General features: G+C 39.4%; 1 protein-coding gene across 2 annotated transcripts in view; it reads right to left on the bottom strand.

Annotated features, from left to right (window-relative positions):
- Positions 1 to 4239: 4239 nt before the first annotated feature.
- lancl2 (LanC lantibiotic synthetase component C-like 2 (bacterial)) overlaps positions 4240 to 17959 on the bottom strand; it is a 33990-nt gene continuing 20270 nt past the window's right edge. For both annotated transcript variants that reach the window (XM_037079560.1, XM_037079561.1), the window contains 5 exons: positions 15957 to 16103; positions 12193 to 12375; positions 11043 to 11219; positions 10705 to 10777; positions 4240 to 8298 (listed from right to left, as the gene is read on the bottom strand). In XM_037079560.1, coding sequence (XP_036935455.1) covers positions 8222 to 8298; positions 10705 to 10777; positions 11043 to 11219; positions 12193 to 12375; positions 15957 to 16103 — 657 coding nt within the window. In that variant the 3' untranslated portion in view covers positions 4240 to 8221. The remainder of the gene's footprint in view (positions 8299 to 10704; positions 10778 to 11042; positions 11220 to 12192; positions 12376 to 15956; positions 16104 to 17959) is intronic.

Here is a 17959-nt window from a genome sequence, read left to right as displayed (position 1 = left end):
CAGCAGGTCTGTAAAATGATAGTAAAGGGGGCTGGATGTGTGTGGGACTATTGTCATGATGAAAAATTCATGATTCCCGTCAGAATTCTGTACTCATTAGGCTGGAAAAGGTTTTGAAAGCCAGACTGAATGGCAGGAAAACAATCAGATAAAAAAAAAAAACTGACATCTAATTGAAATATTAATTAAGTCAACCAGCAAATAATCAAACAAGCAGTGTTCCGTCACATGAAAGAGCAAACAAAGTGTATTTGATAAATCCTTATCGCAGCTGAATTTACACACTCATGGTCTGTTATGGTTTGTGTTTGTAAAAAGGGGACATTGGTGACTCATGCATGTACAGAATGATGTGGTTATTCAGCTGAATAACTCAGTGATTGCTCCACTGAAGTAACTTGTGCTTTTTGTTCTCTTTTGAACATGTGTGCTGCACTAAATATCTAAATAACATCTTTTAAAAGTATGAGACTGTGGGCTTCCCTGCAGACAACTCTCAACAGGTGATAGCCTGATTTGCTGTTTGACGCCACTTTAGACTCCACCAAATACATGAAACAGGTCTATCCAAGGGCATTTACAAGTTTCTAACTCCCAACACCACTCTACTAAGTCATAGTACACACACATTCAGGCTATTTTATGTGATTTTGTTTGATAAGCAATATATTTATTAATGTAAATTCTCTTACTTCCATTCACTCTTCCTCTCCTGAAACAGTATGAAACCCCCTTGGGAGGTCTGCCCCCCTCTTTAAAAACCTCTGAACTGGTGATTTCAAGAAGTAGCCAAGCTTGTTGTGTAGCATCTTTTTGTCCCCACAACCCTGCCATTCAATGCCCACTCAACAAGCAGCAACACAATGGCCTCATGCAAGAACATTACTCTCTTTCTTCTAAACCACTCACTTTTTTTAAACTGTGAGATTTGCTTCAGTCAAATTTTTTTTGTCACCTCTTATACTAGTAAAGAATTTGACCTGACCTGTGAATTTTGAAGCTGAACAACTTTTCCTTTCCAAACAAATATCTTAGTATGTTGTCATTATGACTGAGTCTATCAAAGTGAGGAAGTAAATTAAATGATGACATATGGGCTGTAAAAGGATATTTAAGTCCATGCCCATTAAACTTTTTAATAGTTTTTTATGAGATTGTGGAGATTTTCACTCCCGTCCTGGCTCTCCCTGCCATCGAGACACTTGTGATGATGTATCTCTGTCAAAGAACATGACTGTGTAGAGGTGATGGAAGGCCACTGTAGAGACCATGCTACCCGAGTCTGCTTCCTGGCCGCTCACAGGAAACCAGTGGCAACTTTTAGAATGAGAGCAGGGCTCTGTGCAGCAACCAAGTGTCATTATGGCTCAGGCTGTTGGATATTGCGAATACACAGCACAATATTAGAGAAAAAACTCTGCTTAATCATGTAAACTATGCAACAGGTACTGGAATTGTTAAAGCATCTTAACCCTGTGTCCACTCTCTGCGGCTTCCATCCTCTCCCTGTCAACCTCTTCTCCTCCTCTTCTGCTCTGCGGCTTTCAACAATAAATATATCATCATATATTGTGAAGTATGTAAATAAAGTTCACTTCTGATAAAATATGATACAGTGTAATGAATATAGTGGAAGTTGTTTGTTCTAGTATCTATCTATCTATCTATCTATCTACATATGTACACACACACACACACACACACACACACACACATATACTGCTCTGTTAATTCAGAGACCCCCTGCAAATGTTTTCTGAAATAAGCATCTCTACATGTATGACAGCCATTCCATTGCAGTGTCTGTTGAATTCCCACACAAGCACACCTCATTCCGCTTAATGAGGCACTGATCAGGTGATCACCCAAACTAAATCTTATTTAACGAGGAAAAGTAGTAAAACCACTGCTGTGATCATCACTGTCCTCTTGCAATATAGGACAAGAGAGCTAGATGGCAAACACAGTGCTAGTAGTACCTCAAAAGTAATTTGAATGAAAAAAAAACAAAACAGAACAAAAAAAACACTGACCGTGCCGAAAGAGTTGAAAAGAAAAGTTTTGAGTGAGGAAAAGAAGGGTTCAATTTTACTGGCAGATGGATCCAGAAACCCTGTTTCTAATGTTGCTGAAGTTTGGTGCTGTTCTGAGAGTTATTTGTGGCTTTTTGATGGCGATTTATACTTGGACCCATTTAGTGCAGTGTACTGTCGTTGTGCGGTCATTTCTGAGGATGCTAAAACTACGTAAGCTAGCAGTCCGCAAACTTTATCTCTCGAGGGGGGGTCGTACTCGGTGTCAAGGTGTGTTAGAACATGGATTAAATTTACACCGGAATATCCCTTTAATATTTCTAAGACGGTGGTTCATAATAGCATGGTCAAGCAGCAGACACTGGCAACAACAAAGCTACAGACCAGCAGAGAGTGAATATGACTCTCTACTGACTGGCATGACTGTCAACTCATTTGAATGTCATTCAGTAACCCTAGGATGACATCAAGTGACCTACAAAAATAACGACAAATGGCAGCAGGGGTGAAATGCACAGCGAGAACGGTTTGAAACAGGCTCCTAGAGGCAGGGCTCAAGTCCTGTAAAACCATAAGGCCCAACACCTGGTCATCTAATGGTTAGACAGACACCTGGAGAGGCCTACAAGCCACAGTGCTTCGCACCCACTGTGGAAATCTGGTGGGGGATGGATGATGTTCTGAGAGTGCTTCAGCAAGGCTGGAACTGGGCAGAGTCATCTTTGCTAATGAAGCATGAATCAAGCCACCTATAAGGTAATTCTGGAAGAAAACCACAAAAAGGTGTGGATGAAGGACCACCAGATCAAGACCCTATCATGGCCAGCACAATCTCCAGACCTGAACCCCATTTAAAACCTCTGGAATGTGATCAAGAGGAAGATGGATGTTCACAGGCCATCAAACAAATCAGAGCTGCCTGAATTGTTTCGCCAGGAGTTGGAGAGCATGCCGAGATGCATGAAAGCTGTCCACTAAATATCGATGGCTGAATATGAATTAATATGAACTTGTTTTCTTTATTTCTTTATTTGAAGTCTGAGCACTGCATCTTTTTTTGTTATTTGTACCATTTTCTGCAATCACAATATTTTCATTTGGAATTTGGGAGAAGTTAATAGAACAGTTAATTTCACGTAAACACATACTGATCATTTTGAAGTGGTCTCTTAATTTTTTCCAGAGCTTTATATGTATTATGACCCAGATCAAGTGGACTTGGGCCAGAAATATATAAATCTATAGCATAAGTGAGACAAGTACAACACCATCACTGACTAAGAATTAATATAAATGTATAGCTTGAGATATCAATATCTCTGGCATTATCAAAACTGACCTTGAAGGGCTTTGATGTATGGTGATTCTATAGTCATGCGAGTTACTCTGGGTGTACTCAGTCAAAGAAAATCAGAATAAGGTCCATTAGTAGTTATTAAGTACAGTGCGGACATTTACATAGATCACCGTTTTGTTAGTCCTTCCCAGGCTAACAATAATTCCTACTGCAGTAATAGAATGTATCAATTAGTATCCTGGACCCTGATAAGCTGCACAAAACTGGAGAGGTTAACCAATTAAAAAACATACTTTTATGAATCTGTGTTTTTACTAAAATAAATATACACCTTTCCATTGCGGGTCAATGTGTTTGGCAGCTGCTGCAGCTGGCTTCGGCAGGTCTGATGGGGCTGACTGACACTCCACAGAATAAAATAAATGATTCTGCAGAACAGTTCACTTGTCTCATTTGTAGTTTTAAGATGTATACCATCTCCTGACAGCCCGCTGCAAATTATGAATGAACTAATACTACCTTTCCACAGCTGGCAAGGAAAAGGCCTTAAAAATATTTAGTCTGAGGCCTTTTCAAAAAGATTTAACATTTAAAAGATCTGCTTCCCTCCCACATGGCAACTGGCATGCTTCCTGCACACATCTCTCAGGTACCCTGAGAGTGGTGAACATTGCATACATACTTGCAAGGATGTAAAAAATAAAAAAAACAAAACAAAAAAAAACAAAAACAAAACAAAAATATATTTATTTATGACTGATAATTTATCTACAAAGTATAATTTTTGTGTACCACACTAATCATGTCTTTAAAAAGCGGGACCCTAAATAATTCCATACTTGTATTTATCAACATCTCTCATCACCAAACCAAGATAAACACATGTGGCCATATTGTTAGAAAACAGAATATATGAAGAAATGGTTTATTTGAAACAACAGAGATGAAGGGCAAAAGAGATATTCATTCTTTATTTCCAACAATATCAAAACTTGCATGAATTATTTGAAAGCACTGAATAGCCAAAAAGCAAGTTCAGAAGAACAATGAAGACATTTCACAAGTCAAGGAAATTGATGGAGAAAGTTAAACCTTCATATCTTGATATCAATTTGGCTGAGGCTTAGGCTGATCAAATACACTGACAGGGACTAAGGTCAAAAACCCTTTACAGCTGGGCACAGACACAAATCACTAGGAAACACAGTGGGACCAGTGAACCTGGACACAATCTGACAGATGGACACACACATTTTTATATGTGACATTATCCTCATGCAAAGACATTCATGATGAGATCTCGACAAGAGAACTAAGCATTTATGTGCATCCGTGTGCTGTCGGGATAACTGGATATACTGTACACGTTCACCACCAGGCTACTATGACGGCTACCATCAGATAGGTGGAATGAGCTCCAACGGGATTAAACCACGCCAGCTGCTCAGAGATATGGCTCAAGTCATTGTGACTTGGACTTGAGTCGACTTGGGTCACTGTTTTGATTACTTTTAGCTTCACTTTACACAAGTTTAAGACCCGTGACGTGTCTTTAGACAGGTGACTTGAATAAATTCTGTGTTCATGTTTTAAATTTCCTGTTTTGTTTTTTTTGTCTATCTGGCAATATCTCAGTGACGTGGAGGCAATATTTTTCATCGAGAAAGAAGTGAGAAAAAAAAGCTTTCATAATTGTATTCTGTATTTGTTTGATTACATGTATTTAGTGAATACCAAACGTTATACAAATTAAATTATTTGTCATTCTTTTGGTACACTGGAACAAAAATGTTTCTTTTCTCTTCATTTCTCTCACCAGACACTGCGTTTAGGACTGCTGTGTCCTGACACAACCTGTGACTTGACTTGGCTTTACTTGCTTGAGTCTTGGACCAAATGACCTGAGTATCATCTCTATCTCTACCTAATATTAATAGTCTGATTTAGTCTGCTGAAAACAGCATATTGCTCAAAGTCATTATTCACCTGTCAGCTTTAATCTTGTATTGAGGACCTTGTTAAATCTTAATGAGAACAGCAAACAAACGAATGAATTCACACATTTTGTTTTAGCATGAATGCTTTGGATTCAATGATGGCTGGTTGTAAAACAAGTCTATCTTAATTTTAATTCCTCTTTGTTTTAAGAGGCACCATGTACAATATTAAACATAAATGTTGCATTTTACTAGCAGACATGAAAAAAAAATGTTTGCATAATATATATGTGGAATAACATGGCACAAGGTGTCACTGTTAATAGTGTTCATGTATACTGTTAACATGAACCTTTTCCTCCTTCGCCAGGCTACTGTACTGGTCTGTTATTGTAATATTATTAGCATATTATTGTATTTTTTAGCAGCAACTGTTGTTTCAATGACTTCAGTTTCAATTTTCCACGTTTCACAAAGCAGAGTGGACACAACATATTCTCAACTACGATGACCCATTTAGCTACTGGTAAGGCTACTAGCATTCAACTGAACATTTAGACAACATAACATTCTTAAGGCCTAGCGCTGAGACGATACTGAGCCCAGATGACACCTGAACCTAACCTGTTAGCCACTGTCTTGTTCAAGATGATACACAAAACTGTAGAGTTGGGGATCTTCTGTTTTAGTTCACAATGCACAACACTTTGGGGGCTCTACTACAACGTAGTAGCTCTGACCTCAGGTTTTTAAGGTTAGCACCTGCCAGTCACAACCAAATGACACACAGGCCAATAAGCTTTAGCACCTCCATGTTTTGATTCTATTTCTGACTAAAAAATAAATACATTCAAAAAATTGTGAGTCTGTACAAAAGATGTCATCTCATGTCATTTCACAGCTGTTCAAAGACATAGTTTAAGCTGAAGAGAGGAAACAACGTGAGGTGCAGTTAAGAAGGAAAACAGGACTAAATTAAAAATGTAATCCATTCCGCTCCCACCTAAACTGAAAAAGCATCCTATGCCACATGATATAATATACCCAAATCATTTTGTGTCAGCACCAACAACTGAACGATTAACACATTGTGGGAAAAAGCCTCTGCTTCAGCTGGGGGGAAATTGCTCACTGTGATTTCATCATTGAAAGGGTCAATATACATGGATTTTAACATCATTCAAAAATCAATTCAACACATTAAAGGTTGGAATAAATAGAAATGTAAACATTATGATGTCTGTGTTTTGTGGTGCAGAGATATCTACTGAAGTAAGCATGCTAACCAGCTGGCCTGTCCCGTCCTAGTCCCGAGCTCCCGGTCTGGACCCGCTAGCTGCATAGTTATTTGAGCTAACTAGCTAATGGCGGCTATAGTACGCGGCAATTACTATGATGACATGATTCTCGCCATTTGTTTTGATTATGAATTTGACAAGTGGCCAATTCCAACGTACTGCATCTTTAACTAGTTAGCTAACTAGCTACCTAGCTTTAGGACTGAGGCACTATTGCTATTACTTTGTTATAAAAACTCAATTCCAATATTCTTCAATCAATTTGTGACTATTTGGTTGATACCTTGCATTTATATTTAAAGTCAAACTGAAATAAAAACATATTTTTGGAGAGAAAATCACTTTATCATTCGTTTAAGGACTTGCGTACATATTTAGTCTAAATGGTAACCTGCATATATGGGGCCAATTGCTACCTTTTGCTATATATTAGGACAAAATGTCCCACGTAGTGGGGACCAGTAATGATAATGGAAAACAGCACAGTGGGTTTTCCCGAATACTCAATGTGATAAGAAATGGCACAGAAGGCCTAAATAACTGATCATTGATACAGGAGGTAATGCTATGTAGACATGTACAAAAAGGGGAAAACAAAGGCTTTGTATCAATATTCAAATCCTATACAATATGACACAATCTGGTCAGTGGTACACCATGGAAATTGACAGTCACTTAGCAACACCACACTAAGATGTAAATCAACAGCTGGAAAACGCTCTCCCAGAGACTTCATCCAAAAATCGTCTTAAAAAATAAAAAATAAAAAGAAAGCACAATAGCTGTAGTATCATAATAGTTTATACTCTACTATGCTAAAAGAAAATGAATTAAAGTAAGAAAGAGAAACTTACTTTAACTCACTATTTGTCACACACCTACGACTAGAGGAAGAAGAAAGCACTACACTGACGGGATATGAGGCACCAATAACAGTGAGCATGCAGAGGCATAGAAATACCAAAACAGCCTTAGTTTAGCGCGCGCACACGCACACGCACACGCACACACACACACACACACACACACACACACACACACACACACACACACACACACACACACACACACACACACACACACACACACACACACGGCCTAGGTGCAAATATATTAAAGGCTGAGGGCGCAGAGTGTGTGTCCATACCAGCTGGCAACAAATTTCAATGGGTAATTGGTGAGGAGAAGACAAGACATGGGGTCCACTTCTTCGCCCCAACACACTGGAGGATGACAGGGGACCTCAGAGCTGAAGGACTCACAATATTTGACAGTGTTTCTAAAATAAACCCCACAGAATGTGTCCGTCTTCAGGGAGTGAAACATTCATCAACATCGTCCTCTTCAGTTCACCTTGTCCTTTTTTTCCCACTGGATCAACATTCAACCATTTGGTAACATAACTGCCCCTTTAAATTGTTGATTTTTTAAAATTTCATAAGGCAAACCCTATGTTTACGCCAACAAACAATCAATTGCACTCTCTCTGCATAATTCCAGCCTGATCTTCATTTTCACTTTAATTTTGTCCCCACTTTCTCATGACCAAAGTTAAAGCTTGCAGATCCTTGTCCAGTGCTCAAGCACAACCTCAGCTAATTCCAAAAGTTTAGTCCCCATTGCTCCTCATCATCCTCAGTCCCATCAATTGGCAGGTTAAAGCTCAAAGGCAGGGAAACAGGACGCCTCAGGGTTTGCAATCTCCGATAGGTAGTAGATGGCCCCTGCCATACCTGAGAGAAAGAACACATCCATTATTGTCAGCTGCAGATTTATCCGTCAGTATCCATCAAGTTTGAACTTTTCTGATACTTCAAGGCTCTGACGATATTATGCAAATTAAACCAGTTCAAAAACAGGAACATTTGTAAATCCATTCCTGTCTCCTTCAAGGAAGCAACTAATACAAAGACATTATATCAATACTCTAGATAGTATGCATAGTTATACTTAGGAATGTCCCAATCAGGTTTTTTTTTTCCCCAATCCTGATCCAAGTCCTTCAATATTTAGTATCTGCTGATACCGAGTCCTGATCTGATACTTATCCTTAACTAATATTTTCCTGGATAATACAGCTGCATTAAGAAAAAAAGTACCTGCATTCCTTAATAGTTTTTCATTTTGTTGAAACAAAGTATATACTTTCATATGGCTCTGTCTTATTCTGCATATGCTATTCCAACACTGGCCTCCACCTTCCTTGTGTTAGCAGGTGAGTCTGTGATGCTGCACTGTGACAGCAGACCCTCGTGTACAGCAGCTGACGTGTGAGAGAGAGAGAAGTGAAGTGTGCTCACGCTTGGTACCTCCATACCATCCACTGCTTTTTTCATATTCCTTATGTTATCATGTAAAATGACGTGGACGTGTTGCTTGTCTATTTCACCAAGTTCAGCATCTCCTCGGTTGCCTGTTTAGATGCTCTGCTGTATGAGACCCATCAAACTAGTGAGCATACCGGCACGTTGTAACTTCAAAGTGAGTCAATGTAATGTAATGCTGAGATGGTTGGACACACCAGAGATTCAAAAACTCCAGATGACGAAGAAAACCCTGATCCTCTACCACAGAGATGAGCTGGTTATCCAGAGCGATATACATAATATTTGTGACCATGTTGCTGTCTCGAGGATGTTTCTCTTAACTTTTGAACATATCCGCGAGTGTTTGTTGTTTCGGTGCCTTTGCCTGTGTTGTTTGAGTGAACTCATTGTATTCTTTGAGTGTTTGTTTTTTATTTGCCGTATCAATGTGTAGTATAAAATGCACCTATTTTGTTACCCCCCCGCAAAACGGTCGTATGCCACCGTTGGACTACTTTCGCTTTCTAATTTATTTCCACACTGCAGACATTTTATCCACAGGTTTGCCAGAGTAACTTACGCATCCATCTGCCTTCTGCTAAAAATTGTGCTCTGATGTAAAAAAAAAAAGAAAGAAAGTAAAATCAGGCTTGGGTCCACATTCAAAATTCAACCAGTAGTGTCACTGAAGCAAAGTGAGGTCGGACGGTCTGACTCTGTACCACCACCTAATGGTAGTAAATACTACCATTAGGTACAAACCACATGATCAGCCCCGATTTCCAATCACATGATCGGATCGGGACATCCCTAGTTATACTGTCATTAGTGTATTAGCCCTGTGTTTTCTGAGCATTTATATCTAGAGGGAGCAGGTCTTCTTCCACAGGATCTGCTGTGTTGCACCACCATGTTTCTACAACAGGCCAGTAAGGACACACTGACTCCAATGAGGGCCTCTCTTGTTTTTAGTGTTTAGCAGCCACTGTAGGCTCTTGTGCATGTTTAGAAGGGAAGAGTAGGATGAGGGCTATTCAATAGGTTGCAAACTGCAAACTCTATGCTGTATGCCACTAAATCCTACATACTGGTCCTTTAAGTGTGTTCAATCAGATACATTTGACCATTGGTGACCAGTTTCTAGTTTTAGAGTTCTACAGTGCATTCTTTATAAGCTGAGATTTACATGTTAGTAAGTTTAAACAGGATGTACTTCATAAGGCAGTGCTTGATTGAACAGATTTTCTGTTGAACTGTTTTTAACCAGATCACAAAAACCCTGTTTCTAGCATCAGACTATAGTACTCCATAAGAGATGTGTCTGCACTGGTGGGAATCTGAGACTTTCGACTGCATGCAGTCCACTTCAACTGCACGACATGGGTAGATGATGATATCAATGTCAAATTGCAGTATGACAGATGTTGAAATGTATGTAAAAACTGTGTGGATGTGATGAGTATAATTGTGTTTATTACCCGTGAGTCGAACCCAGGTCCACTGCAGCGAGGACAAAGACTTTGTACATGTGATGCCAACTGAGCTATACGGTGCGTCATATAAGTAGTATTTTGTATCTCAATTAGCCTGCAGTTTAAAGGCCATAATTAGACCTTCTGTTTCTGGGCACTCAGTGTTTGATTTCTACTTCAGTTCCTCACTGGTAGAATTGGAAACTGTGTAACTGGCTTTTGATGAAGGTAGAGGTAGCAGCAGATGTTTCTAAGAGATGTTGTCACATGATTCCAAGTATGTGGTCCTTGTAAGGGAAGACAAATCTCATAGCAGTTTTAAGTCAATGCAGTGGAAAGCTGAACAATAAATATTTGATACCTTCAAAAAGAGAGTAGGGTCTGTCTGGAATGCGACAGCCATGGGTTCCATAGGCCAGACACCACTCAGCAAACTGGACAAAGGTAATAATAATTTGTTTACAGACATCTACGCAGCATTCATTTGTACATGCTTGAGATGATGGAACAAAAAAATAGGAATTTAGAAACAAATACATCAAGTCATTACTTAATTATGTAATTTCTGTAGACAATAATCACAATAAAATCGACTTCCTACTATTTCAATGTATTATTTTCAAAATTTGTTGTCAAGTCATTTTTTTTTTTTTTTTGCTGCTTGTAATCTAGCAGAAGTAGCCTCACTCTTGTTCTTACCTTGCAGGCTCGGTACAGATATTTCTTTTCTTGGGTAAGCTTGTAAAGGGACAGGAAAGCGTAGCCATTGCCAGCTGTGCCGTGGCAGATACCATAGCCTTTTCTCAGCAGGCCCCGATGCCAGATCACATCAGCACATTCTGCCGCATCCTTCAAGTACTTCTCCTCTTTAAAGACCTGGAAAGACATAAATAAAGCCAAATTAACATTGAAAACGTGTATATATGTGTGTATATATGTGTGTATATATGTGTGTATATATGTGTGTATATATGTGTGTATATATGTGTGTATATATGTGTCTCTCTCTCTCTCTCTCTCTCTCTCTCTCTCTCTCTCTCTCTCTCTCTCTCTCTCTCTCTCTCTCTCTCTCTCTCTCTCTCTATATCTCTCTCTCTATATCTCTCTCTCTATATCTCTCTCTCTCTCTATATCTATATCTATATCTATATATATCGCTATATCTCTATCTCTATCTCTATATCTCTATATCTCTATCTCTCTATATCTCTATCTATCTATCTATCTATATATAGCGCCATTGAAATGCTCCTCCTGTGAAAACAAATGAAGATTTGTTGTGTGTTCTGTTAGTAGTGAGACAGTGATAAGCAATCGTGTCTCTCATTGTGCTTTGTTCTTTGTGTGGTGCCAAAGAGTCGCTGCATTAGTGAGAGAAATGCCAGTGCCAGAAAAGCAGCACATTAGCTGCCAAGTAGTTCCCTAATGGGCCAAGAAAATAAGAAATTTGCCCACAATGCATTACTGCAGTATGTGTGTGTATGTGTGTATAAACAGCCAGGCATTGAATGAAAGCCAGCTAGTTTTTAGTCAGGAGGGAAGTATTCATATCCCTTTTTGTCATCATTTTCTCTTTAGTTCAACAATGAGAGGATAAAGTGCGTATTTAATCAAATAATTAACCACTTTTAAAACTCTTCTCTTGAAAATGGCACCATACTGTATATGTAACACAATATAATGTACATGCAGTGCTGAGCCATGCCACAAGGTGCCAGTGTTGTTCTTGTGTTTCACATAGACAGGGCGGTTTCATAAAACTTTGGTCTTGTGAGCTCAGAAGGACACATTGTATACATTATTAAACTGTTGTTACAAAAAAATACACCGCAACATAAAACAGACCCACCTTATGAGCCATGATAAGCATATGGATGACACCGGGGGCTCCATGGCACCAGTGAACCAGCCGGTCACTCTCATTACTCAGTGATGATGGGAAGTTCCCCGAACGAAACTTCTTGTGGCGGATGTAGTCGATGCTGGGACGGACCAACTCTGAAAGAATGTCTGAGTCGACCTTTGCCCCTGGCTTGAGAGACACAGAAATGGTTCAGTGTCATTTCTACTGGTTGACTGTGTCAGTTAAAGCTGTAGTCTGTAATTATTTTTTTTGTTATATTTGCTAAAATTGTCATTAGTAGTAGAATAAGATACAGGTCAGCTGTGTAAAAATCCACTGTCTGTGGCTCCACCCAGTGGACCTAATCTGATTTGCAAGAATCCACTGCTCCCTCATGCAGTGTGAGATACGTTCATGTCCAAACTGTAAAGAATGGAGGACAACAGAGCCTGAAAAATGCCCCACCACTGCCCACGTAAAAGAGAGGAAATAAAAAGACTGACGAAGAAAAGCAGTGTAAAAACAAAGAATTGGACCGAGCCAGGGAGAAAACAAGGATAAATATTGGAGCATCATTTCAGAGGTGGAGGGAGCTGCTGGATTTGTAAGGATTCGAGAGCGACACTGAGTTTGCTGCTTTTCTGCTGGACAAGTAAGGACCCCTGCTTGATATGTTTCATTCTATGTTTTAGCCACAAGGCTAAGGTGGCGGCAGTTACAGTAATACTCACAATAGTGCATATGGCCGCACGATGTTGCAGTCGAGCTATGTAGCTTGTTGCTGAATCTAGCTTGTTAGCTTGTATGCTAACGCTTTGTGTTTATGGCTGCTGGTTAGCAAAAGTGTCTATCAAATGACAGGCAGTTGTGATAATATTAGTTTGTGTTCAGGACGCTCTGAAGTGGTTGAATTGGTTTAGGGAAATATCGTTACTCATGCTTCACAGAAAACATGTAGCGCTGGGTAACGATTAGCTGGTAACAGTGATGTGAGGAATACTGGTTGTTACTCGGGATACATGCAGTGATTGGCATGAGGAACTTATATTACATTGTTATATTGTTGTTATTTTGAATACTGTAAAATACCAAATATTAGCCAGGGCATTTATTTGTTTCAATCACTTAACAGACCAGACGTTTATTTGGGACCAGGCGGCAATTTGGGACAGGCATTTAATTCCTTCCTCTCAAAAATCCGAGATGAAAATGTCACAAACTTCGCCAGTTTCTCGGTTAATTCTCTGGCATCCTTCTGGGCAATGGTTGTACGTTTTCTGCAAGTGAAGTTGTTGCGGTGGAGGAAACGATTCAGCCGACCAGCACTCGCAGCAAACTCCTCATCTCTGCTGTCATGGTGGCGCACATTTGTTTCTCCATCGCCCTGATCATTTTGCGGGCTATTCTCTCGTGGCGTGCCCGTTTGCTGATCACCCATCCCTGCATGTTTATCTCAAGCTCCTCACTAACCTTCTCCCTCCCTCCACCAGGCAGCCTGGCCCTGTTGCTGTCCTCCTCGGACAGACGCTGAAGCTCAGTTTGATTTTTTCGCCAATCTCTCGCTCTCTTGGGGTCAACAGAGAAACGTCTAGCAGCTGCTTCTCCCGAATTTTCCTCTGCATATAATTTCATGTCAGGGTTCTCCCAAGACAATGGAACGGTGGTGCAGCACCGCTATACTAATTTTCAATACTAGCTGCTTTGTAGCAGATGAGGGTGACGAGCGAGCGTCCGTCCACCCCCCCGGTCCGATGATTGCGACCGTCTCTCGGCGGTTAATTGAAACCCGGCTATAATTTGGTAATTCATGGTATGACATCTTGGTTATGTGGAGTCCTCTGTTACTGTGGTTATAAGCCTGCTCATGCACAGCAGGCTCCTCTGTGGGAGGGGCTTAGAAGGCAGGGCTGCAGCAGCAGAGAGGAAGAAGGAGGGACCTGGGAGCTGGATCATTCAAATATTCTGACTAAGTCCACTTTTTTCTCAAAACTCCAGACTGCAGATTTAATACTGGTCTGCTTTGGCAACATGACACATTTTGTACATATAAATGGGGCTGAAAAGAACTGAGAGACAGAGGAGTAATAATTTCGCTAACAGAGTTTAACAATTTGTTATGATTTAATGATGAATCTGTATGATTTCACATTTTGTTGCTCTGGAAAAAAACATGTCTGGTCTATAGATAGTGAAGAAGGGATAAAAAAGTCTTATATGAGGCATGAGTAAAAAACACAAGTTCACCTGACCAACCACAGCAAGCCGGGACCTGGAAAACCCAGTCATGTCTAGTAGACATCACTCGTTCAAGTGCACGTCAACTCACAATTGTACTCAAGATTCAAGATTCAATACTTTATTCCCAAATCAACATAACTGAATGGAATTTATCTCGGCTAGCCTACCCAGACACAAACTTGTAAAATAAAATACAGTAAATAAAATAAAAGAGTGTAAACAGATAAGGGGAAAAAAAAAACAGATGAACAAAATAAAAATATAAATAAAACAAGATGGTATGGACACACACACACACGCACACACACACACTAGAACCCATTTCAGGGACTACCCACCCCACACAGAGCCCACTACATAAAGTGCATTAAGTGCATGGTAAAGTAAAAACATTTGCCACCTGCCCAATAACTAAACGACTGGTTTGCACACAAAGGACAACAATCTAAATATGCATCTTTTAGTACTTAACAGTAGGGGTGGTTAATTAGCCCAATTTCTCGATTCGATTCTAATTATTGACGTCTCGATTCGATTACAAATCGATTTTCGATTATTAACGATTATCAATTCGATTTTCGATTATTGATTTTCTATTTGACATCAGTCAGCTGCTGAATTATTTTACTTCTCTTTTGAGTAACACCTCACAGCACCTTCAATATTGTACAGTGTAACTGTAATAGCAAAATGATTATTTTTTACTTTGTTTTAAATGTAGTCTTTCACTGTTAAAAGAAAGTTGCCAAGCTCAGCAGCCAGACTCATGTCAGAAGCATTGTCGATGATGAGAACCAGGTCGTGTTTCTCTATTCCCCACTTGTCTGCCATTGCTTTGAGAAACTTACGCATGTTTGCGTAAAGAATCGATGGAATCGATTTCAGCATGAAAAAGCTCTGGGATGAAATAACATATCTTGGCTCCAGAATGTGGACCATGTAGCAGAAACCAGTAAGAGGAGAACTCAAGTTTGTATTACAATTAAAAAAAAAAAAGAAAAAAAAATCTTTTTTTTTTTATCAAACTTTGGAAATGTAATAATCAACTCATAATCGTCAATATCATAATCGCGATTAATCAATAATCATTTTTTTTCCACCACCCCTAATTAAGAGTAAAGCCTTCAAAGACAATAAAAGACATCTATCAAATTATTTCCATCAGTAATCAGAGATTGATTAACCACATTAGCGTGAAAACATTTGCAGAAGCTACAGAACTAAAAGGATTAATGTCTTTGTGAAAAGCAGACTGTCCCTTGTTGTCTTCACTGCATCCATACTACAGGAAATTTAGAATTCATGTTAAACAAGTTGGGCTTTGTTTAATGATGTAGGGTAGGATGTGTTTAATCTCCTCATAAACACAACAATGACACCAGAAGTCTTTATAAATTTGTGCAACCGTCAAACATTTCAGGATCTGCCTACACCAAAAACTGACCACAAACTAAACCGCAAAGTAATCATAAGCCACATGACAGCACCAAAAACCAACCAGTGGAACACTTCACCCTCTTCTGATTTCTTACCTGCATGAGCATGTAATAAATGCCAGCCATGCCGTGAGCAGCACCAATGTACTGCTTCTTGTGCCATTCATAGAGCAGAGGGCAGCGATCTGTCTTTTTCTGCTCTGCTGACATAGTCTTCCCTGATTCCAAGATGGCCATCACCACCTGGGGAGTGGAAACAGAAAAAGAGTTGCAGAAAATCAATGACAGGTCTTACTGAGTCCGGAGAGGCAGAATACTAGTTCATCTTCTGGGAACTCTGGGAAATTTCTTTAACTTACCAGCCTTAAGAGGCCAAAAGACTCTTCAGAATGAGTCTTGTGCATTGTGTGAAGACACCAGCTTAGAGAGCACACATTAAATCAGACAACACCCAAAAGTTTGCTTTAGAGTACAACTTGTTTGAACCGTGTGAAATGTGTCACTCTAACTCGAGGTTTTTTTAATTAAAAATGTTTTGTAGAGCTGAGCAATATGGCCCTAAGATAATATCAAAATTACAAGACTGTATCATACAAGATGTATTGTACATCTTGATACTCTCTTCTCCTCATGAGAAATCATCTCTTCAAAGCAATCCATAAATGCCAAGACTGCGTGAAAAAATCTACTATATATTGAGTCTTGCACAAAATATTAACACAATGTACTTTAAAAAAAGAGATTTAATAACGAATAAGTTAAAAGTAAGTATTAGAACAAGTTCAAGTAGTCTGGTATGTTCAGAAAAGTATATCACTTGACTGTATGCAGCCATTCAAACCACGAGAAGACAACACTTATGACATATCACCATATTACTTTGTCCAAAATCTAAGATCTAGCCTCATATCATGATAACGATATAATATCAGTATAATGCCCAGACACCATACATACACCACAAATATAGCCTGGTGTACAGTAAGTGTTAGGGTTAAATGATATGGACAACAGCCAAGTATCTGCACTTCTCGGATCATCAGAGCTTGTTTTTGGAATTCTGGAGTTACATTAAGTTTATTCTCCACATGTATGATTCATGTGTAGACATGTTTGTGCAGACTTCATGTTGAGCTGTAACTGTAAGGTGAAAAAAAAGACTATGAATAAGTTAATATATTAGTGGTAAAATAAAGGCAAATAGCTGACTCTGAGCATGGTAGACTCCACTCACATTTGAAAACTAATTAGGACTAACTGAGCCCTACAAGCATGCGTCACTGCCTCCCATAATGAAGAGGCAATATGGAAAAGTAACAGAAGGCCAAGCAAGCCCAGAGAAGAACAAATTGGCTTAGAAGGTCAACTACAGAATTCTATAATGGGGAAGCCAGAGATCAAATCTTTTCCTCTATAGTCAACAATATTAACGTGCTCTGTAGATATGCTCATTTCTTTAATAAAACCTGCTAATATTAAGTTTCTGTTCACGTTTGAGCCTTTTTTTTTGGTGCACTAAGCTTTGGGTTTGTTTGGTTTTTGGCAGATCTTACTGTGAAACATTTTAAAATGTATATTGCAGCCTGTACTATGCTAGTAAAACAAACACCATGGCACTCTACCTGCTAAAAACTATATTCATATGTTTGTGAATGATGTGCATACATGTGGGTGTGTGTGCGTGTGGGCAGTGTGTATTGCTGTATGTCTAGCGGCTGAGGGATCTGAGACAGCAGTTTATGCAGTCCCCATGCAAGACAGAGTGAGTGAAAAAGGAATGAAAAACCGTTCTGCTGCAGCAGCAGCACAGCCTCTCTCATGACAGAGCAGATTTACCGTCAGCTTGTTGAGTGTGACTTCTCTTCACTCCTGTATATCTATACTCATCTAATTCCCATTTCTCTTCAAAGAAGGCACCACCTACCAAACCTCCACATCTCTCCTTCTCTCACACACACAGATTCAATAAGCAATCAGCTGTCTCTCTTATAGGGAGAAAATGTAATTAAGTGGGAATTAATCTGTTTGTGGTATAAATTAATCCCTGCAAATAAACTGAAGCCTGTGGGATTCAAAACACACTCTAAGAGTGAGTACAG

The sequence above is a fragment of the Acanthopagrus latus genome, chromosome 19 (assembly GCF_904848185.1).
Source record: "Acanthopagrus latus isolate v.2019 chromosome 19, fAcaLat1.1, whole genome shotgun sequence".
NCBI lineage: Eukaryota > Metazoa > Chordata > Actinopteri > Spariformes > Sparidae > Acanthopagrus > Acanthopagrus latus.
The sequence above is the reverse complement of the archived record's forward strand: the minus strand, read 5'-3'. Positions and strand labels throughout refer to the sequence as shown.